Source organism: Rattus norvegicus, chromosome 10, assembly GCF_021556685.1.
Source record: "Rattus norvegicus strain SHRSP/BbbUtx chromosome 10, alternate assembly SHRSP_T2T, whole genome shotgun sequence".
Classification (NCBI taxonomy): Eukaryota; Metazoa; Chordata; class Mammalia; order Rodentia; family Muridae; genus Rattus; species Rattus norvegicus.
The window spans coordinates 98,482,219-98,505,783 of record NC_141543.1 but is presented as its reverse complement, the minus strand read 5'-3'; the positions used below and the strand labels follow the sequence as shown (position 1 = coordinate 98,505,783).

The 23,565-nt window shown below is 46.0% G+C and overlaps 1 protein-coding gene and 1 non-coding gene across 3 annotated transcripts in view; both read left to right on the top strand.

Moving 5' to 3' along the window:
* The window catches only part of Pitpnc1 (phosphatidylinositol transfer protein, cytoplasmic 1), a 264,927-nt gene that overhangs the window by 235,301 nt on the left and 6,061 nt on the right, over positions 1–23,565 (top strand). Inside the window, 3 exon segments of one of the 2 annotated variants that reach the window (NM_001427419.1) lie at positions 2,910–3,065; positions 9,066–9,129; positions 19,280–19,398. In NM_001427419.1, coding sequence (NP_001414348.1) covers positions 2,910–3,065; positions 9,066–9,129; positions 19,280–19,398 — 339 coding nt within the window. 2 annotated transcript variants of the gene reach the window in all.
* Snora80d (small nucleolar RNA, H/ACA box 80D) lies at positions 4,396–4,528 on the top strand. Its single transcript, XR_015632471.1, has one exon. It is a non-coding gene; the product is annotated as a small nucleolar RNA SNORA42/SNORA80 family (small nucleolar RNA).

The window sequence follows — 23,565 nt, the reverse complement described above, 5'->3', positions numbered from 1 at the left end:
TACAGTGAGTTTCTAGACTGCCATGGCTGCACAGAGAAACCCTGTCTCAAAGGAGGAAGAAGAAGAGGAGGAGGAATGAGAAACACTGAAATTATACACACATTCACACACATGCTTGTATATTCTATAAAATACATTTTTTGATTAAAAAACAAGGAATATATCTAAAAACTAACTCTCCTTATCCCTCCAAATATTTTGCAAGAAAGTCCAACGGACAGAGCAATTTAGACTCTTGGATTTAGAAGTGATCAGGAAAGTGGAAAGTAAGTAAGCTATGCTAAGTGGTTGGGCTCTGGGAAGTAAGGGGGTACGGTGACAGGGAGAATGGAGAAGGAACGTTCCCAGGGTCTAAGCTGAGTCTAGTAATACCTGATGGATTATATGGGTATACGTACGTGCACACACATGAACACATAGACACACATGCCCATAGACACGTGTACACACACAAGCACCCTTTCTTGGTTCGTTGCACTCACATTCAGACATTCACATCTGATCCGGAGTTTGAATTAAAGCTGCCTTTCCCGAAGCCTTGCTTCTGTACCTCTCTCCAGCACTTAGAACGCGAATCTCCGATTACAGGCCACGTTAGAGATTTACTGGACGAAATTATCAGCTGTAGATATGACACCAGTCTTGGGTGGGGAACATCCTGTTCCCACACAAAGCCCAATTGTGAATCGATTCTTGAGCATTGAGCCGTGTTTTAAAAAAAAAAGGCCCCCCTTTTGCTGTTTAATTTTGAAAGTAAATGTGGCAGAAAGAACACTGGGCTGGCGTGAAGGACCTGTGGTCTTTGGGTGAAATATCTGGAGGTTTTTTTTCCCCTCAAGTCTCAGTGTCTTTATCCAGCAAATGGAGGGCATGAAACCAGAGTTTCACACTCAGAAAATTCTATTCTAGGCTCAACAAGATGTCTCAGCAGGTAAAAAGGTACCTGCTCCCCGGCGTGATGACCTCTGTTAGATCTCCAGAACCCACATCAGGGAAAGAAAGAACTGATGCCTAGGTTTTCCTCTGACTTTAACACATGAACCACAGGGCATGCACGCATGCATGCGCGCGCGCGCGCGCACACACACACACACACACACACACACACACACACACACATAATTTTTAAATGTAAAGTCCCTTTTTACAGACCTTACCTCTGGCTCTGGTAAACACAGTAGACTTCTCATTCACGTCTAACCTCTCCCCAAACTCTGTTTCACAACAGCCTACTATAATTTAAAGTTTTTGTGGAGCCGTCAGGAATCATACCTTGAGACTGGAGAGATGGCATAAAGAATTTGCCATGCAGGTGTAAAGAACTAAGTTCCAATCCCCAGAACCTACATATATCCAAGGACGATGGTTCGAATCTGTGATCCCTGTGTTCCTATGGTAACAGGGGAGGTGGACACAGAAGAGTCCCTGGAAACTTGAAGGCCAACTTGTCTGGCTTATATAGGAGAGCGGTAAGCGGTAAGACTGTGTCAAAAGCAGAAGATGAGGAATGACTAGCAAGGTTGTACACAAACGCACACACACACACACACACACACACACGCACACACACACACACACACACACATGCACTCGCCACATCTTAGTTGAAGCACCTCTCTAGTTTTAGCTATGTGAACAATACTTTTTCTACTCTCATTCTGAAATGAATTTTTTTTTTCAAGATGGGGTTTCTCTGTTCAGCCCTGGCTATCCTGGGACTCTCTATAGACCAAGCTGGCCTCGAACTCACAGAGATCTGCCTGCCTCTGCCTCTGCCTCAAGTGCTGGAAGTAAAGACCTATACTGAATCTTTCAGGAAGGCCCTTTCACATTGTGTCTTGTTTAATGCTTGGGGATTGTGGGTCTAGAATGTATACCCGTGGTGTGCTAGAACTGCAGCTATGAGAACCCTCTATGCGCCAGAAAGTTCACAGTGCTGTGGGGGTAACCAGAACCCCTGGGCTACACACAGCAGGCTCTTGAAGAAAAAAATAGCAGAGACAGGCAGGAAAAAAAGGGGGGGTGGAGGGCAGCAAGGGAGAAGGAAGCTTAGGAAAAGTTACTGATGTCTGGCATATGAACTGGCGGGATGGTTCAGTGGTTAGAGCTCTGGCTTGCTCCTGCAGAATACTACATGCATGCTGGCAAGCTCTACTGTCTGAGCCCTGTCCCAGCATAGGGTCATATGTAGTTGTATTCGAAGCCAGTGCCACAGACAAACTCTCAGAGGAGGAGCAACAGGGGGAAGGACAAAAGTTCTGCCTTGTCAGTGTGAAACAGGGGTAAGAGATCATTTGCTCTGAGCTAAATCTGAGTGGCCATGCCCAGGAACACAGTTTCAGGTTGTGTGAAAAGATGTCTTCCACCGTGGATGCCGTTGCTCGAACAATTTATAATCTTTATTTAAGTATGCGTGCGTGTGTGCACATACATACATTGAACGTGGAGTCAGTAGACGGCTTTCAGAAAGCCATTGTCGCTCCTACCTGCTGGGTCATCTGTTTTCCATTGAACAACATAGTCCAGGTTACTGGCTCTGGAGCTTCCAAATGTTTCGGTCTCTACCTCCCATCTCATCTCCCCAGCACAGACGCTCACTACCACATCTGGCTTTTTTTTTTTTTTTCTTTTTTTCGGAGCTGGGAACTGAACCCAGGGCCTTGTGCTTGCTAGGCAAGCGCTCTACCACTGAGCCAAATCCCCAACCCCACATCTGGCTTTTTTAAAATGTAATTTTTTTTCTTTTTTTTGGAGCTGGGGACCGAACCCAAGGCCTTGTGCTTGCTAGGCAAGCGCTCTACCACTGAGCTAAATCCCCAACCCCACCAAGATGGTCTTGAACTCCTGACCATTCTGTCTCTGCCTGCCAAGAGCTGCGATGCCTGATTTGTCTGCCGTATCTTTTCTAGGATCCTAAACACTTCAAGTCTGAGAAGACAGGCCGAGGGCAGCTAAGAGAAGGCTGGCGAGACAACCATCAACCCATCATGTGTTCCTACAAGCTGGTAACCGTCAAGTTCGAGGTGTGGGGCCTTCAGACCCGAGTGGAACAATTTGTGCACAAGGTGGGTACCTGATCCCTGGGATGTGGACAAGGTCCTTACAGCCATCATTGCCTGGTAGGAGATCGAATGTTTGCCCAGTTCCTCAGTGCTGAACTGGTACCAAGTACTCATATCTAGAAAATGCATTTTCTCTAAGGGCGTAATTCTCTCCTGTTACTCAGTGGAGCATTTCTGTAGATCAGTTCCCGTTCTGTGACCTGAATCTGCCTGATGAGTGTATTTGGGAAGTGGGATTCACAGAATGTATGGCTTGCTTTGCCAGTTAGGTTAATACCTCTAAGCACTTAGCAAGAGACCAGAAGTTATCTCTGGGTACATCTCCCAGGGATAACTCCCTCAGAGGAACTTGCCTATGTAGGCACCAAAAGTAGAAGACCCCTTCCCGCCCCTGCCACCCTCCCCCACCCCACCCCCCCCAGGCAGAACAAGAGCTCCAAGTGGGCCCATTAGGGCGGCACACCTCAACACTTCTCACTTCACTCTCCCCTTACTAAAGGATGATGACCAAGCCCAGAGCACAGATTCTTTTAAAGATTTATTTATTTATTCTATATAAGTACCCTGTCGCTGTCTTCAGACAAACCAGAAGAGGGCATCGGATCCCATTACAAACGGTTGTGAGCTACCATGTGGTTGCTGGGATTTGAACTCAGGACCTCTGGAAGAGCAGTCAGTGCTCTTAACCTCTGAGCCATCTCTCCAGCCCCCGAGCACAGATTTTTACTGGGCCCTTGCTTGGGAAAACAAATTGACTTTGGTGGCAGGAACCAACTTGATGACACAAGTTTTCTCAAGGTCTCAAATAGGATTCTTTTCCGTATGATTCTAGCATCGTGGCACATGAGATGACAATGCCTTTGTAACTGCTGTCACTTGCATAAGGATAAATAAATAACTGGGCAGGCGGAATAGCTCCATGGTAAAGGCAGTGGCTGCCAAGCCTGACAACTTGAGTTCAACACACATGATAAAAGAGCGATCCGACACCCACAAGTTATTTATCCTCTGACCTCCAGCCAAGTGTTGAGGCCTGCCTGAGCATGTGCACACACAATATAAATAAATGTTACAAAGTTTTAGACATCTGGGCAGTGGTGACTCATGCCTTTAATCCCAGCACTTGGGAGACAAAGGTAGGTGATTCTCTGAGTTCAAGGCCAGCCTGGTCTACAGATCGAGTTCCAGGAGAGCCAGGGCTAGACAGAAAAACTCTATCTCAAACAAAACGAAAGGAAGGAAGGAGGAAGGAAGGAAGGAAGGGAGGGAGGGAGGGAGGAAGGAAGGAAAGAAAGAAAGAAAGATAGATTTCATTAATAATTCCCAATATAGTGCATGGTTTGGATTTATGGCAGGCCTGTTTCCCTGGGCCTCTCATAGTGTCCTGTGTTAGAACAACCTGTGGCCTGGAACCATGGCCTGGCCTCTGTTTGTAGGCAGCTGGCACTGAAGTGGGTCACACAGTAAGAAGGGGGAAAAGTAATAGTAATAAAAAAGAATTCCCATTATGACGGGAGCTGGAATGTGGCTCTGTTGATAGACTGTCTGCCTAGCATGCATACAGCCTGTGTTACATCCTCAGTACTCTAGAAACCAGTTTCGGTGATGCACACCTACAATCCCAGCACTCTGGGGTTAGAAGCAGAGGAAACAGAAGTTCAAATTTATTCTCTGTTCACTATAGTGAGTTCAAGGACATCCTGAGATACATACATACATACATACATACATACATACATACATACATACATACAGGACCCTGTCCTTTAAAAAAGTGAAACCAAACAAAGAAACAAGAACAAGCCAGTTGTTGGTGGTCTATGCCTTTAGTCCCAGCACTCAGGAGGCAGTAATAAGTGTATCTCTAAGTTCAAGAGTTCACAGTTTGGAACTTAAACCTAAGGAATGGTGCCGCCCACAATGGGCAGATCTCCCCCACAGCAATTAAAGCAGTTAATAAAAATCCTCCACACTGGGCATGGTGGTATGCACCTTTAATTCCAGCACTTGGAAGGCAAAGACACACAGATCTCTGTGAGTTTGGGCCCAGCCTTGTCTACATAGCTCATTGCAGGCCAGCCTGGGCTACATCATGAGAGCATGTCTCAAGAAAAGAACAAATATTCTTCCCAGACATATCCATAGGTTAACCTGATCTAGGTAATTCCTCATTAAGGCTCCCTTCCCAGGCAACTATAGACTGCCAGTTGACAATTGTAACTGGTCATCACAGAAACTTCATGTTTTCTTTCTGGGTCCTGACCTTGGTTACTGAGCAGGAAGACAAATCACGGAGTAACTGTGTTACCACCTAAGCTCCATGTCTCCATTGTCCTCTCCTTCAAATTTTACATTCTTTCTTATCTCTCCTTCCCTCTCCCTCCGTTGCTTCTTTCTAAAAAAAAAAAAAAACATGTTTCTGAGTGTTTTGCCCGAATGTGTGCCACAAACATGACTGGTGTCCACAATGGTCAGAAGAGGGAATTGGATCTCCCGGGAACTAAAGTTATACAAATCATTGTGAGCTGCCATCTGGGAGCTGGGAATCAAACTCAGGTCTAAGCAAGAGCAACAAATGCTCTTAACAGACGAGCCAATTCCCCAGCTCCTGTTTTTATTCTATTGAAGCAGGATCTCATATAGCCCAGGCTAGACTCAAACTCATTATGTAGCCAAGGCTGGCCCCGCGTGCTCAAGTGCTGGAATTTCAGGTGTGTGTCACTACACCTGTCTGCTTCCCTCCCTCCCGTGATAGACCCTCCCAAATTATCGCCTCTAACTAAAGAATCAACGCGTGGTCATGCATGTCATTTCCTCTCCCAAAACATGTTTAGATTGCCCACAGCTCGCTTCATTTATTTCCTTGATGATGACTTTGGCTGGTTCCGAGCACCCGTTTCTTTTTTTTTTTTTTTTTTCTTTTTCTTTTTTTTCCAGAGCTGGGGACTGAACCCAGGGCCTTACGGTTGCTAGGCAAGCGCTCTACCACTGAGCTAAATCCCCAACCCTTTAAAGTACCTGTAAGATTCTTTGGCTTACTGTTATACTTCCTTGCCTAATTCCAAACTAAATGAAGTGTTATTACCCTGCTCCCCACCCCCTCCCCCCACCCCCAACACACCTGTTCTGCTAATGAGGACATGTTTACATGAGTTCAAAGTACTGGGTGGTGGGGGAGCTTTCTCTAAACACCTTTGTTTCTTAAGAATCTATTCACAGTGAAGGGGGTGGGGGGGAGTGGTATTCAAAAGCCAGCCATTAACGCATTATTGAGGCCTTGTTGCCAGCCACAGCTGTGTTGTGCTTAATATGACAGGGTGGATTTACGGATGCCTTGACGAAGTTCTTTTGATTTCCATGAATTTGACACAGTCAGCACTCGAGTGTGTATGGCTGCATGGTATTTCTTAGATTCATTACATGTCTCCAGTTCCAAATCATAAAAGGGCCTCGGCGAATACCCAGAGGCAGGAGGAATAAACACTTCATTAGAAACGCTTCCCTTGTTTCTGAAAATCCACCCAATTAAAGCCCTTTGCTTATGGAAACACACTTGAGCCCTTCCACGAGAGATTTCTGACAATCACTGGATTTTGTTTGGCAAGAAGAAAGGGAGGAATGTTGGAGGCTGTCTGTGAGTTTCCAAGAAATGTAATAAGGAGTATTATGGGCTGGGGAGATGGCTCAGTAGGTAAAGAGCTTGCTGCCCGGGCAGCAGGGCCTTAAGTTTGGATCCCCAGCACCCACATAGAAGCTAGGTCTAGGCGTGGTAATACATATAGAGGTGTAATGATACTAGCACTGGAATCCTGGAGACTTATTAGTCAGCCACTCTCAATAGATAATTGCCGAGTTCCAGGTGCAGTGAGAGACCCTGGCTCACAAAGAATGAAGCCTGGCAGGATGGTTCAGTGGGTAAGGACACAACCGACTTCTGCAAGATGTCTTCCAACTCTTACACACAGATGTGAGCTGAAACACACACACACACACACACACACACACACACACACAGTCAATATAAGAAAAAGTTTAAAGGAAGTGGATAGCAATAAAGGACTCCATCCAGCATCTCCCACTGCTCTCCGCCCGTCCGCACACTTGTTTGTGCACTCACACACAGCATGTTTATACAGAATGAAAAGGTGTCCCTTGAAACAAAAGCTCTTAAGTTGTATTACATGTGCCCACAAACAATACGTTCTCTTCTTTAGCCTTCTATCCCAATTTCCCTCGAAGAAACAATTGTAGGCTATGCAGGTGTGAAGACCTGAGTTTGGACTGCACATACCTTTTACCCCAGCTCTGGAGAACAAGGACAGGCAGATCAGAGGGTTTGCTGTGCAGTCAGCCTCGGGGCTCAGGGGTAGAGGGACAGTGAGCTTAGCGTCAAGCTTCCAGTTAACTAGGAGACCCTGTGTCAAGACAGCAAGCAGAAGAGGAAGACACTTGGTGTCCTACTCTGACCTCCCCACAGGCATGCATGTCTGTCTACACAATATACACGCTGGACACACAAGCACACAGAAGAAGGAAACACAGAAAAATCTGTGAAGCAGGTGGTCCCCAATTCAGAGGATTTTGGCAATCATGTTTCTTTCCCTCCCCCCTCCTGCCCCTCTTCCCCCTCCCCCCTCCTTCTCCCTCTCCCCTTCCCCTCCCCCCTCCTTCTCCCTCTCCCACTTTATTGAAGCAGGCCCACAGACATGGCACTAGAGCACTAAGCCGAGAGAGCTTACGTCTTATCTGCAAGTTGGAGGCAGAAAGAGAGCTAACTGGAAAGGCGTGGGTCTTTGAAACTTCAAAGCCCACCCCTAGGGATGCACTTCCTCGAACAAGGCCACATTTTCTAATCCTTTCCAAACATTTCCACCAACTGGGAACCAAGTATTCAAGCATATGAGCCTGTGGTGAGATAGCCCCTGCACCCACATCCCGTGCAGTTGCTTGGGATGTCCGTTGACCGGTGTGTTGGGAGTGTCAGTGACACTTGGTTCCATCTGGACTTGAGCAATGAATGCGATGACCAAAACATCACCCTTACAGTACGTGAGACGCAAGATACGTAAACATCCTTATAGGCTTGATTTTCACGTAACAAAAAGAGAAAACAACAATTATTGAAAGAGACACAGGGCTAGAAGGGCAACTCAGGTTAAGAGCACTGGCCGCTCCTACTGTAAAGAAGGGTTTTTGTTCCCAGCCCCAACATGGTAGCTTACAACTCCAGTTCCAAAGGATCTGACAGCCTCTTTTGACTTCCTCAGGTACTGCCTGCATATGGTACACATACATGCATACATACATACATGCAGGCCAGACACTCACACATAAAAATAAATAGATCTTAAAGAAAGAGATAAAATAAGAAATATTACTTTGCTTAAACATTACTATTTGGGGGCTATCTGTGTATGTATGGAAGAGGGGGTGCACTTGCCCAGTCATGCTCTTAGAGAAGCCAGGGGTCAACATCCTCATCTCTGTCTCTTTGTCTCTCTCTCGGTCTGTCTCTCTCCACATTTTTAAATTTTCTCCTAAATCGTTTTACTACATTTTTACATTCCGTTTATTTTCTTAGGGGGAGAGGAGGACCTGTGAGGGCGGAGGCACATAAGGAGGTCAGAGGACCACGTTCAGGAGTCTGTTCTCTCCTTCCACCGTTTCTACCAACTGGGACCAGGCACTGAACTCGCCCAGCTTATGTTTTGAGACAGGCTCTCTCACTAAGCTCAGGGATCACTGACAGACCAGAAAGCTCCTGGGAAACCTCCATTTGCACCCCACCATCACCACCCCCCTCCCAACACTGTGGTTGCAGGACAGTCATACATTAACACGTCTAATTTTTACATGTGTGCTAAACAGCCAAATTCAGTTCCTCATGCTTAAACAGCCAAAACTTTACCCACTGAGCCATGTCCCTAGCCCCTCAACCCTGAGTTGCTCTCGGTCACACCTTGGTATTATTATTTCAACCTCCTTCTCTTACTCTTAACTCAGGTGGTCCGAGACATCTTGCTGATTGGACACAGACAGGCCTTCGCGTGGGTGGATGAGTGGTACGGTAAGTCTGATGGCCCAAAATAACTTGGAGAATGGTTTCATAACACACTGGCGTGGCTTTCAGTACACCCAGCTTCAAGTGTAACCTAGAAGGACAACAACAAAGGACGGGCCACCACTTCCTGTAATGGAAATGGCTCTGTCTGGAGAGCCTAGTAGAGATGTAATTATAGGAGCTTGGTCTGAAATAACCACAGAACTATTGACCAAGGAGGACCTCGGCGTGCTTGATGCTTGTCTTCCGGACACATGGGGCTCCATTGTTCTCTACGGGGTGGATTTCAGACCCATCCTAATTTATCTTCAATGTTAACTTCAATGTTATCTGACCGAAGCATCTTATTGAGTAACAGTCCCTTGATGCAGGGAACACTTGAAACAGACCCTCCTCGGAGACATACAAGTTCTCAGAGAAGTCAAGGACAGATAGAGGCATAGCTGCCTAAGACAGCTCTAATGGAAAGTACTGGTCTGCCCTTTTTTTTGTTTCTTTGGGGTTTTTGTTGGTTTGTTTGTTTTTAAATGTCATTCGGAGATTTTAAGCAAGTTCTGCACCTTGTCAATAAATGAGAACAAGGTTTGCCCAGTACCATGATGGATGGACCACCCTCCCTGGATGCTCAGTCCTGCAGTTGTGTGGACATGAGTCTTCTGCCTTCCCCAGTCAGTCATCAGGTGGCTTGTGTCCTTGGCTATAAATAGAAGTGAGCACACCCAACCAGTGACTTAGGACAGAGCCAACTGTATGTGTCTTTTGTCCTAAGTCACGTTATTTGTCCTGGGTGTGCACTAGTTGTATTTTGGTCTCCCCCATCCCCCGTTCTACCCATGCCCTCTGTTTCCACAGCAGCAGCTAAGCCACTCCGCTATCCTATCTTAAAGTGAAAGGCTACATTGAACAGAATGGGCAAGGGCAACAATGGTCTCTCAGGCCACACGTTTCAAAGGCTTGGTCCACCAGGCTACTGGGTTTGTTTAGTTTTACGTTTCCATTTTCCCAGCTCTGCACCTGAAGAAGAGTGAGCGCTTCTTCCTGCTTTGTCCAAGTGCCCAGCCCCACCTAGATTATTATGCCCCACAACCATGGGACATTTCATGCTCTGTGCTGTCAGGAAGACTCACCAGGACCCTGCTTTTATGACACAGGTCACTGGAGAGTATCCTCGGATTATTTCCTCCAGTCCTTAACTTTTTCTGGGTGTTTTTTATCCTCTTGGTGTTGTTTTTGTTTTTGTTTATTGGGGAGAAAATCTCAGAGAGAATACAGACAGACCTTTGGCCAATGCCACCACACACACACACACACACACACACACACACACACACACACACACACGAAGGAAGGGAGGGAGGGAGGGAGGGAGGGAGGAAGGAAGGAAGGCAGGGAGGGAGGGAGGAAGGAAGGAAGGAAGGAAGGAAGGAAAGAATAGAAAACAGTTGAAGAAATAATGTCTACCCTCTCTTAACTTGGATTTCTCAGAGCTCATGGTTGTCTTGTTGCCAGCTTCTAGGAAATACCACAAGGCTAGTCAAAGAGCAATAGGCCTGCATTGATTACACAAAGGATGGAAACCCAGAGGACCCAAAATCTGCCACCTTGATGACCAGGAGGCAAAGCTCTCAGCTAGGATTTTCTATCAGCAGAACGCTATTGAGGGCTTTTCAGAAACGTTAAAAGGAGGGTTGCACTCTGCGTTGAGGGGCAGAGCGTTCCACGTCTACCCTTCCAGAAAGAGGGTTTGGGGCCAGGGAGATGGCTCAGTGGGTAAAGGCATTTGCTGCCAAACCTGGTCACCTAAATTCGTTCCCCAGAGCCCATGTTAAAAGTAAAAGGAGAGAAATGACTCCACAGAGTCCTCCGCTCACATCTACCCAAGGTGTATCATGGGATATGCATAGTGTGCACAGATATACAATGATAATCTTTCTTCATGAGAAAAGAGGTTGACAATCAATAGAGGGGGGGAAACAAAGTCCGAGTGTGTATCCAGCAAGGGAATATGGAGAATGGATCCTGAGCCTTTTTTGGCTCAGCCAAGCCTGCAGCAAGGAAGTGATGACTTTAGGCCATTTAATTAAGAGAGTGGGAGAGACTTGCCTAGCATGTGCAAGGCTCCTTTAGAATTCTCAGATTATTACAAGAGCCTGAAGCTAGAATTATATATTAGATGAAACGCAGACTCTCCAGCCGAAAGGTCTTTAAGAATTCTTACCTCTTTACTTGGGATGAGAGGGAAGGCAGTTAGCTACTCAAGGAGCCTATTGATCCCAAAATCCTCTTTGTGTCTGAGTTGTGGTCAGAAGGTTTTGGTGGATGTGTGGACCGTCAGGGCGGCTGTCGACCCCAGAGTGGTCTCCACCCCCTGTGTCCACACGACAGTCTCAACCAAAACAAGCAACCCTCTCAGGCAGCAAAAGATCTGAGAGCCACACCACCAATTTGGTATAAACTCTTGCAGACCTCCGCAGCCCTGCTGAGCTGCTGGCTGGGAACACAGTGGCTCCTTCATTACCTGCCACAGACTCGCAGGAAATTAAATGAATAGAAACAGGCCCTGCCACCCAGTGTCTCCTCAGCCACTTACTGATTCAAGGTCATTTGGGGAACTATGGGTCTTTCAGATAGATGGGTGTGTTATAACCAAGGCAAAGTTCAAACCAGGATAACCCCTCCACTCTGGTACCTCAAGCTGCCTTTTCCCCTTGACCATGTACAGGCTCAGTGAGGGCCCTGTTCATAAATGTGGACAAGGTCCCAAGGAAAGCAGCCTCCTCTGGAGCCACAGTTTATAATTCTGGTTCTCAAAGCAAGGACCCTAGACCTGGAGCCTCCAAATCTCCTGGGTATTTGCTAGAGACGCACATTCTCAAACCCCTATCCCATGGCGGTTCCAGAAGCCCTCCGGGTTGACTCTGAACCATTGGCTCACAGCCTGGGATGTAAGGTAGATTGGCTGACAAGGACAGCTTAAATAATTCATTCCAAATAGATTAGACTAAGAAGAATCATAGATGTCTTTGGGGCCAGCTGCTAAGCTCTGGTGCCTTATAAGAATTAAAAGAAGGAGAAGGAGAAGAAGTAACCACCCTCCTTTTTTTAAACAGATGCGTTAGAAAAGAACCCCCCTTCTGGGCAGACTCAGCAGATGCTGGATTGTTGGGGCTGAGTTTAGGTACTGTTCACCCTGTCCGTCCTTAAAAGCATCATCCAGGACAATCCTGGCTTCCTCTCTCTCTCTCTCTCTCTCTCTCTCTCTCTCTCTCTCTCTCTCTCTCAAAGTAGACTCACCATTCCAGTGTTTAATTATGAGCGAAGAAAAGACATGGTTCGGGATGGTGATCTTTTCTCGCCCAAGGATTTATTTCTGCATCTCTACTGAGTCCCAGCATTCTTGGAAGTCACGAAACCATTTCCCTAAGCAGATTTTATTCTGTTCATGTTTGTCGTAAAGTATCGGCGTGTCCATGTTGGAGGAGTTGAGTTTGCTTTTCCAAAGCCCTGATTGGTCTTTCTCCATGAGCCTTGAGCCTCTCTGCATGACTAGAACGCTAATCAGCCGAGCCAAGACACGTTTCAGGAGATGGGGTGAGAGGGGAGGTGGATAAAAATAGCCAGCCCAGCTTCATTTTTTTTTAAAAAAGGCTTGGATTGGCTTCTCAAATCTGACACTATTCTCAGAGAGGCACATTGAAGATTGCCACAGGGACCCTATGACTGAGGGGGACCTCACTAACGTCTTTGAAAACCTGACTCTTGCCGAAAAAAGTATGTGGGAGGTTGAGTTCTGGCTGGTAGATGAAACGGCCTTATGAAGTGGCTTAGAAGTCAGCCAGGATCCCTGGAGAAGGCCTGACAAGGCGAGAAGCAAGCTGAGGTGGAGAAATGAGCAGGAGCTGTGTGAGTTCACCTCACCAGCGTCTTCCAGGAGCCTCAGGTTTCCTGGAAGCCCGGCCCTGAGCCTGTGTACGTGCTCCTCTCTCTAGGAAGGGAACTTGGGTCATCACATCACTTTCCTTTTCAAAGGGGCCTGTGACCCCTTTTCCTGCCTCCACTCTAACACCCCCTAAAAACAGTGGGTATAGAGGTACCAATCTCTGACCCCAGTGCTTGGGAGGCAGAGGCCGGAAAAAACCATCACAAGTCTGAGGCCGGCTTGTACTACACAGGGAGAGACCCTATGCACAGCAAGACCCTGTCTCAAAACAGGCTGGAGAGATGACTCAAAGGATAAAAGCACTTGTTACTCTTTCAGAGGACTGCGGTTCATTTCTTAGCAACCACATGCTAGTTCGAAGCCACCCATAACCCCAGTTCAAGGAATCAGATGCCTGCTTCTTATCTCTGCAGGCCCCGAGACCTCGTGCAGTACACAATCATATACATGCAGGCAAAACACCTGTGCTCATAAAATTAAATTAGATCCTAAAATGGAAATCGAAATCACAGCCATTGATTGCTACCCTAGATCTCAGCAGTCTGGGTTGTATGGAAAGGGTATGTTCCAAGCACGAAGGATTGGCTGATTCCGTCACAAAGGAATGCCTAAACTTTACGTAAAAATCATGTGTTAGGTTATAATTGTTCTAATGAATTGGGTTTCTTGTTTGTTTAAGTTCCCACTAGGCCTAATGGTTTATGTATACAAGAAAGCTAAGACTGGAGGAGGATCATGAGTTCCAGACCAGCCTGAGCTACATAAATGAGTTTTAAGATAGCCTAAGATATATAATGAGACCCTGTCTCAAAAAAAAATAAAAACAAACAACAGATAGTGACAAAGAGACTTTAAAACTGAGTTTTCAGAAGGATGGCCTCGGGGTTGGGGATTTAGCTCAGTGGTAGAGCGCTTGCCTAGCAAGCTTCAAGGTCCCGGGTTCGGTCCCCAGCTCTGGAAAAAAAAAAAAAAAAAAAAAAAAGAAGGATGGCCGCCAGTTTGCTGGAGGCAGGAACCCAGTCCAATTCATAATCAGGATTTCTAAGACCCAGATACTTGTTTCAACTCCAATTTTGCCTCAGAACAATAGAACAATGGTGGCCTAGAAGCCTGGAAGGGAGAGATTAGCCAGAGCCCCTGTAAGAGGCAGTTAGGACTGACACTCTCTCTCTCTCTCTGTCTGTCTCTCTCTCTCTGTCTCTCTCTGTCTCTCTCTCTGTCTCTCTCTCTCTCTCTTTCCTTCTCTCTGTGTGTCTCTCTCTGTCTCTGTGTGTGTGTGTCTCTGTGTGTGTGTGTCTCTCTCTCGTGTGTGTGTGTGTCTCTCTGTGTCTTTCTCTGTCTCTCTCTCTCTGTCTCTCTCTGTCTCTCTGTCTCTCTCTCTCTCTCGTGTGTGTGTGTGTGTGTGTGTGTGTCTGTGTGTCTGTGTGTGTCTGTGTCTGTGTCTGTGTCTGTAAGGATCCACCAGTCTCTTACCCACAACTGTCTCCAGAGGTCATAGGACTGGTCCAAGAAGCTATAAGGAATTAAGCCCTTTTCTTCTACAGTTCAGTACTATTTGGATTCGTATGTGGTATGAAGCATGTGTGGAGGTCGGAGAACAACTCTCAGAACTTCCTTCTCTCCTTTTACCATGTGGGTCCTGGGATTTGAATTCTGGTCACCAGGCTGGGAGGCAAGCAGTTTTCCTGTTGAGCTATCTCACCTTGAATTCTTTTTATGTAACATAATCCTGGCATTATTTGAATGACTGGAGAAATAAATAGTAGTTTTATCCAGGGGCTAGAGAAATAGTTCAGCAATTAAAAGTGCTCGCTGCTCTTGCAGAGAACTGGAGTTTAGTTCCTATCACCCATGTCAGACAGCCCACAAATACCAGTAACTGCTGGAATCTAAAGACCATTTCTGGTCTCCACGAGCACACACGCAAACGTGCACATACACAAACGTGCACATACACACATGGAGAAACACAAACATCCCTACAAATAAATACTTTCAATTAAAAAAATTAATACTAAAATAAAGCCAGATGTGATAACACACACCAAATAATGAAGAGGCAAAAGGCAGGGGTAGGAGAGATGGCTCCAAGGTTAAGAGCACTGACTGCTCTTCCAGAGGTCCTGAGTTCAAATCCCAGCACCCACATGGTGACTCACAACCATCTGATCTGATGCCCTCTTCTGGTGTGTCTGAAGACAGCTACAGTGTACTTGCATATAATAAATAAATCTTTAAAAAAAGAAGAAGAAGCAGAGGCAGGTGGATTTCTGTGAGTTTCAAGGCATCCTAGTCTATAGGTCAAGTTTCTGGACAGCAAGAGCTTCATAGAGATGCCTTGTCTCAGAAAATGAAAACAACAAAACAGGGTTGGAGGGATGGTTCAGTGGTTAAGAGAACTGGTTGCTCTTCCCGAGGTCTTGAGTTCAAATCCCAGCACAACCATCTGTAATGGGATCTGATGCCCTCTTCACATACATACAATCAATAAATTTAAAAAAAATAAAGAAAAAACAAGCAAACAAAAAAGAAAACGGGGGGGGGGGTTGGGGATTTAACTCAGCGGCAGAGCGCAAGGCCCTGGGTTCGATCCCCAGCTCCGAAAAAAAGAAAAGAAAAAAAGAAAACGGGCATGCATGAAGCCCTGGGTTCACTCCAGAATGCTACATGAAGGCAGGAGGACCAGGAGTTCAAGGTCACCCTCAGCTATCTGCCAAGTTCAGGGCTGTCTTGTGCCAAATGAGACCCTGTCTCAAAAAATGAATCAAATAGTAATACTGTGGTACACACCTATAATTCCAGTATTTGAGAGTCAGAGGCTGGAGGACCAGGAGTTCAAGGCCAGCTTGGGCTGTAAGAGAGACCCTATCAAAAATACAGCAAGAGAGGCGATAAACATTGAAGGGATAGAAGACCCGGTTAATTGAAGTCTGTTTTGCTGTATCGTGCGAGTCTTTAGCTGACGGTCGAGGAAACAAAGAAATAGCCTCAGTTAAGCCAGGAGTTCCCTCAGTTAAGAGGGAACTCCACCTCAGCAGAGTCACTTTGTGCAGGAGAGGGCTTCACCTCATCCCAGCACTGGGGAGGCAGAGACAGGAGAACCCTAGGGGCTCACTGGCCGGCCAGTCTAACCAAATCAGTGAGGCCCAGGTTCAGTGAGAAACCTTGCCTCAAAAAATAAGGCAGATGGGGCTGGAGTCAACAGTTAAGAGCACTGACTGCTCTTCCAGAGGACCCAGGTTCTATCCCCAGCATTCACGGTACAGCTCACACGCATCAGGGAATCCCACTGCATCTTTGATCTCCGGGAACACTGTGTGTAAATGATACACAGACATACATGCAGGCAAAACACCCACAGACACAAAAACAACAACAATAAAATACAGGGAGATAGTAGAAGGCACCAGACCTTGACCCCTGGCCTCTGCATATAGCTGCATACATATATAAACATATACACACCCACACTGCACACACACACACACACACACACACACACACACACGTGTTTGAGAAAACATAATTTTGGGTGATAACCTCAGAAAGCATTTGTTTCTGGCAAGAGCTCTGAATCCAAGTTGCTAGAAGTTACTCTTACCTTTGAAAAATCGATCCGTAATAGGATGAATTATCTTCGGAAGAGTACTCTGAGAGTATGCAATTGAATCTTCTAAAAAAAAAAAGTTGACGTGCATGTGGATTTTGAGGTCATAGTCATTGCAGAGACCGTGCATTTAACCAGATGTCCCAAAGTGGGGTTCCCCACCTCATTAGCATAAGTTACTGAGGACGACTGACATGTTTACCTCCTGGGTATGCATTTATGGTATGTGGAGGTATTTCAAGCTTTAGAGAGATTTTTCTTAGTTGGTGGCTTACCTGGCTTGTAGACGCAACAGCATCTAGCACTTGGGAGGTGGAGACAGCAGAGATGAGGAGTTCAAGGTCCTTCTAGAGTACACAGGCAGATTTGGTACCTGGGCTACATGAAACCCTGTCTCAGAGAGAGGGGTGTGGAGAGGGCCAGCAGAAATAGATGTTTCAGTGTTTTTAAATACATAAGGCCCTCTCCCATCAATATTACGCAGTCTTCTACCTCGTTTTGGTTTTGTCTTACGTTTTTTGGCTTTGTCATCAATGCCCCCCACCCCCAACCCCCGCCCCAGTCCGTCCCTTCACTTGTTTTCAAACCTCACTATGAGCAAGGCACTGGCCATCTTTGCTGCCAAACCCTCTCTTACGCCCACAAAACTGATGTAGCTCTGAAAGGCCAGAGTCTGCCCCATGGTAAGTCCCTCCCTTTGAAGTGAACTAATTACAGATAAAGAACGATTTCTGTGGAGATTCATCACAGTAAGGCAGTAAACTGTCTGCCTTCTCTGGGTTCTGTTTTCCCGATTAATTGACTAATGCCATGCGCACAAAGAAACTTGTTTTCAATTTTGAACTCCTATTTGAACGGGACTGCATCGAATTCGTTTCCAGGTGTGTTTGTGTTTAAGAATTACTGATAATCAGACATTGAAGTTGTGGGGTTTGGTCTTGTGGAATGTGTTGGTATTGACTAAGAACCGTCTGTCTTCACCCTTAAAGACGCCTCCTTCTTTCATTGCTTGTCAATAACCTGCTTTCTAAAAGAGCATGTCCTTGCCTGACTGGCCTGCAGCTTAGCCTTCTCAATACTTACATTGCTCGTGGACAGCATTTCTGATGGATGACTCCAGGGCTGAGAGGAGCACCATAAGTTCAATAAAATAGCCCAGGCCTAGATTTTGAGCCATACCCTACCTCAGTCCCAGACCACACAGAATTAAATCATGAGCTCTGGCAGATCTGCCCTTTGGAAGCCAAGAGAGCCTCACATGACACTCGATTGATATAAAAAGACATCAGGCCACATGATCCAGAAAGTGCTTAAGGAAAAACTCCAGCCAGGAACACACGAGGCAAATCCCCCACTAAGCCAATCAGTGATGGCGCTGATGCTTTTTATTTTTATTTTTTATTTTTTGCATACTTTGTTGGTTGATGATTGATGAGGAGGCCTGAAGTGAGATTCTGCCAAGACCTTGATAATAGGGCTGGGAGAATGGCTGATAAAATCCAACAGAAAAGCAAGAGAGTTGGGGGTGGAGAGGAAGACAAGGGGGACGTTTAAGGTGAGACGGGGTTAAATATCAATGTTCCGAATCTCACTTGCTGAAAGAGGAGATTCCTTGTTTTTCCTTTTGTTGGTTTTTGCTCATTTGCTTTGTTCTTTGAGACAAGATCTTATGCAGCCTTGAAGCCATAATCCTCCTGCCTCAGCCTCCCAAGTGCCAACATCGCAAGGATAAGACAGGACTTCCCAACCTGGTCGCTGTTGGCGTTTAGAATGAGATCTTTTTTGTTGAGAATTGGAGGTCCCGGTCTATGGGATGTTTTGCAGCTTCCCTCCTTCCCTGTCACTAGAGAGATGCCAACAGGACACCTTTCCACCGCTGTCACAACCAGACACTGCCACAAAACCGTCTCCTGCTGAAAACCATTATGGTCTGAGAGCTCATTATCCTGAAACACCGAAAACTTATAGATTCTAGCCAAGCATGGTGTTGTGCACCATTGTATTTATAGATTGATGTGGGTGGAAGAGTGTCAGCCATCTCAGAGCTGTCAGACTACACTCAAAGACCCGCATTTTCTGGCCCCTCGAATTCCTTGCAAAACCGCATCCGAGTGAGAACTGTATGGACTCTCACACTCCCAAGTGAGTGCACTGGGTCTGCCCTCCACAGTCTGTCTCCTACCATAGCAATGAAAGTGTCCTTGGTGTTTTCCAATGCACTAACTTAAAGATGGCCTAGTATCTCTCTGGAAAGTTCTACCTGAAGGTAAGTATGAAGCCAAAACCACCTGGCCTCTCTGTCCCCGAGAGAGATCTTCTAACAAAGCTTTAGGAGATCTCAGGCTACGCACAGCCCACTCGCTAACACTCTCACCCACTCTCCAAGAATCACCCCTACACAATCTATCGATCTCCACCCTTCCCTGCCCTCACTCCCTTCTTGGGCTGGTTTATCTAACTTTATGATTTTTACCCCATAAAGTTAGTCAGTCACCTGCTTTTTAATTAAAAAAAAAAAATCTTGGCTGAGCTACCGACTTTCCCTAAAGTGTCCCCATTAAAGTTTTGTGTTTAATAACGGAAGTTGCCCACGTCTTGACTTTTTTCAGATATGACAATGGATGATGTTCGGGAATACGAGAAAAACATGCATGAACAAACCAACATAAAAGTTTGCAATCAGCACTCCTCCACTGTGGATGACATAGAGGGCCATGCACAGACCAGTGTATGTAGACTGTTCAAAGCGCGTTGCCCACCCTGTGGGAAACAGTCATGGAAACCCACCTGTCAGCCCCTGGAAATGCGGGGTCCCCAGCCTTCTGTGAAAACAGAACCTCTCCCAGAGACTGTGGGTAAAGGTTCCCCCCTCCATCCAGTCTTCGAGTGGGCTGTGTCAGTCACCTGGGTCTTCCAGATCTTTCCATTCTTCAGTGGCGTCACCTCATGGCTAACCCAGGACACAGAGAGTGGAATCCTCTGGGGGGGTACCTGTCAGATAGCCCGCACCAATCACAAAGCAGCGTAGGCATAACAGTGGGTGTCAGGAGTAAAGTGGATAGAATGCCTAACTTTTCAGAGCGTAGTTGACACTTGTGTTCCTTGGAGGACTTTGCTTTTGTCTTAGTCTCTGGAAGGCTTTCTAGAACTCATTCGGGCTGTTTCCCTGAATCAGTTCCTTCTGACGTAGGCTAATCTCTGGAGTAAGCTACAGTTCATGCGCACACACATGCCTAATGGTGGAGGGGTGGTGAGCTGAGATTTAGGGGTGCTAGACCTAGCCAGGCCTTAGATAGCCCTGGGTTATTGACAGCCTTGGGTTACTGAGAGCTGACTCTATGGTGTATTCCAGAATTTAAATACATGGTTATCTCGTTGTGCTAACAGAGAGGCAGTATAGATAACAAAGGACTCATCACTGAATCGTTACGTGGGTCTCAGCCAGTTCTCCTATGTGTGATCTAGGAACAGTTTGAGTTCTTGTGTTTCCCATGCCCAGGCCCTAAGATAATATTGATGAGAGACTTGAAAACTCAAAGAACACAAGTTATTATATGGATGCTACCTTTGTTTTGTTTTTTTAAGATGTGAGAATGTAGGGTCTACCGGCAGCTCAGCAGTTCAAAGCACCTGCTGATCTTGCCGAGGACCCAAGTTCAGTTCCCAGCGCCCATGACTAGTGGCTCACAACTTCCTGTAACTCTAGGTCCGGGGTATCCAGCGCCCTCTTCTGTCCTACTAGGTATTGCACGCACGCACGCACACACACACACACACACACACACACACACACACACACGATAAATCCTTTTTTAAAGAATTGAGAGCATAATTACAGAACTTTGAGGGGTGGCTTTGAGACAAGGCTCTAGAATTGGAAGACCCTCTGGTAATGTTTTGGAAATATTTAGTTATTTTTCTTTCCCAGCATGATTTGGACTGTGCCCTGCCAGGCTAGTGCACGCCATTGGTCACTGGATGCATGTGAGTGCCTGTGAGCCTGAGGGCGGGCTAGCTCCGCCTTCCCCCTTGTCACGCATGCGCTGCAACCATTGAAGTAAGAGTTGCTGAAGGTTTGCCCCGATTTTGATCAGACACCTCCCCACCTCTCCTTTTTTCCTGTTCTAAAAATGGGAATGTTCTTTTAAGGAAACTGTTCCAGAACGTTCCTTGCTTTTGATTACTTTTTCTCCTAGGAATGTCAAACACAGAGCCATCAACTGCTCTGAAAGCTGCTCGCTACAAACACAGACCAGACAAAGCTACGGGGGAGCGGGGGACAAGGGATGCCTGAAGGGCACTGAGCTGGACTAATTTCAGGGTCTAAGCCAGACATGGTGGCTGAGAGCTGAGGCAAGAGAATTGCCTTGAGTTGGAGGCCAGCCTGGGCTATGAGACCCTGTCTCGAGGTGGGGAGTTGGGGGAGAGGGAGGCTTAGAGCTTAAGGCCTTTGCATGTGCTTTCTGTTTTAATTCATCATTAGCATTAAACTGTAGAGAAATAGAGGCTCAGAATGCACCCCCACTCGTTCTCTGGCCGTAAGAAACCATTGTCACCGTTGACTGAAACATAATGGTTGCCTTATAATGTTGCCCTCTTTCTTTGAGATTCCATGAAATCGCCGATCATTTGTTGTGTTGTGTTGTTTATTTGTTTGTTTTTTGCAATCGTATTTTTTTTTCCATAATGAGAAATGATGGTTAAAGGTGAGAGGCTGTTTGTACCACAAATAAGAAGTGTGTGGATAGGCCAACAAGATGGCCTAGCAGGGAAAGGGCCTCATCATACAAGCCTAGTGATGTGGGTTTGATTACCAGAGCCCAGGTAACTGCGGATAGAGAGAATTGGCTCCACATATACAAAGACATGCATCCTAAATTTTAAAAAAAATTTTTTTTAATTTATAAATAGTAATAACGCCCCCGTAGGGGGACTAGGGTTGGAGCACAGTTGTCAGAGTGCCTGGCATGTGCAACACCCTGGGCTCCATCCCTAACAACATATACACTGTGGCTGGTGTCACAATCCCAGCAATCCCAGCACTGGGGAAGTAGAGACAGGAAGATCAGAAATCATCCTCAGAGTTATTTCAGAGTTATCCTCAGCTACATAGTGGGTTAGAGGCCAGCCTGATCTACCCAAGAGCCTATCAAATAAAAATAAAAATAATAACCTTCATGAGTGCTAAAATGAAATTTAAGGGGCTGGGGATTTAGCTCAGTGGTAGAGCGCTTACCTAGGAAGTGCAAGGCCCTGGGTTCGGTCCCCAGCTCCGAAAAAAAGAACCAAAAAAAAAAAAAAAAAATCCAAAAAAATGAAATTTAAATTAACTCCCTGAGCATGGATAAGTTAAATTGGAAGTACGCAAAATTAACATCTGTGAGCACGATAAAGAAAATCAGTCCCATCTGACGATTTCAAAGCCTCCAGAGAAGAGACTCTGAGGGATCTTTTTGTTTGTTTGTTTTTGTTGTTTTGTTTTTTTAATATGAATTCTGTGCTGTGTTGTTTCTGCCCCCTGCTGGAAACATACACTATCACAACACTTCGGCAACTTGTTAACCAAGTAATTTTTCAAAATTGCTATCCATTTATTAAAAATATATCCTAGTTCACTAAAGTTCTCTGTCCGATTCCAAGTATATGCTGCTTTAAAGAGCCGAATCTCACTTATTCACTTAAAAGTGGTAAGTTAATAGGTGTATTTTTCTTAAAATTATATCAATTTTATATTATGTCACCCACAATTGCAACTTTTCTTTTTATCTCCTTTGTAAAAACTCTTTTCCTCTCAGGAATTTTTTTTTAATTTCATAGGTAAATGGTCACAGATTTAATTTAATGGGAAGTGTGTTTTTGAGTCAGGCATGATGGCGCACACCTTTAATCCCTACACTTGGGGGTCAGAGGCAGGTAGTTCTGGGCTTTGCAGACCTGGAGCCTGGTCTGCGAAGCAAGTTACAAGACACCTGGGGCCACAGAGAACGCCCCCCCCCGTGTGTTTATTGTCACCTTGCTCAGATGTTATGAAACCTAGTGATGTGGTCTGGTGGTAGAGCGCCTGTCTGGCATACTGGGGGCCCTGTATTTGATCCCCGGCCACACAAAGATCACCTGATGATCAACATGGGTTGTTAATACTCAGTCCACATTCAACATTTCTAAGGTGTGTTATTGAAGGGTACACTATCATTCAAAGAGACCTGAACCACTAAGACCATGGAGAGGACCAGAAGGAATGAGTGGGCCTCTGTCAGTGAGCCAAAGTAGATAAACAGTTCAAGGGCTCCGCTCTACCCACCTCAGGGCAAAGCCTTCCCTTCAGGCTTATCTTGACAGCTCCATTTACCTGGTTACTCTATCCCCAGTAAGTGAGAATCACCAGAGGGTTCCCAGGAATAGCCAGGCCGACAGTAGTCCCTAATAACAATACCAAGGGCCTGCCAGACATCTCAGTGAGTAAAGGCCCTCGCCGCCCAGCCTGGTGACCTGAGTTTGATCCCTGAGAGCCACATGGTAGAAGGCAAGAAGCAACTCCAGAAAGTTGTCCTCTGACCTCCACATGCCCCCCTCCCCCAAAGCTGCAGTTACAGGTGGCTGTGAGCCATCTGATGTGGGTGCTGGGAATTGAACTCTGGTCCTCTGGAAAAGCAGTGGGTGCTCTTGGTTGCTGAGCCGTCTCTCCAGTCCCAATCAATGAAAGTTTTAGGCGGTTCTTTGAAAACCTGACACCTAGTACACAAGGTCTTCTTCCCTCTTTCTTTTCATTCTCTTTCTTCTTTTAAACAGCCTTGAGGGATGATTTTCTTTTCCTTTTTTCGGAGTAATCACAGTATTTTATTGCTGGGTAGCAATAACACCCCGTGACCTCAGAGTACAAAAACTGAGTTCTGAG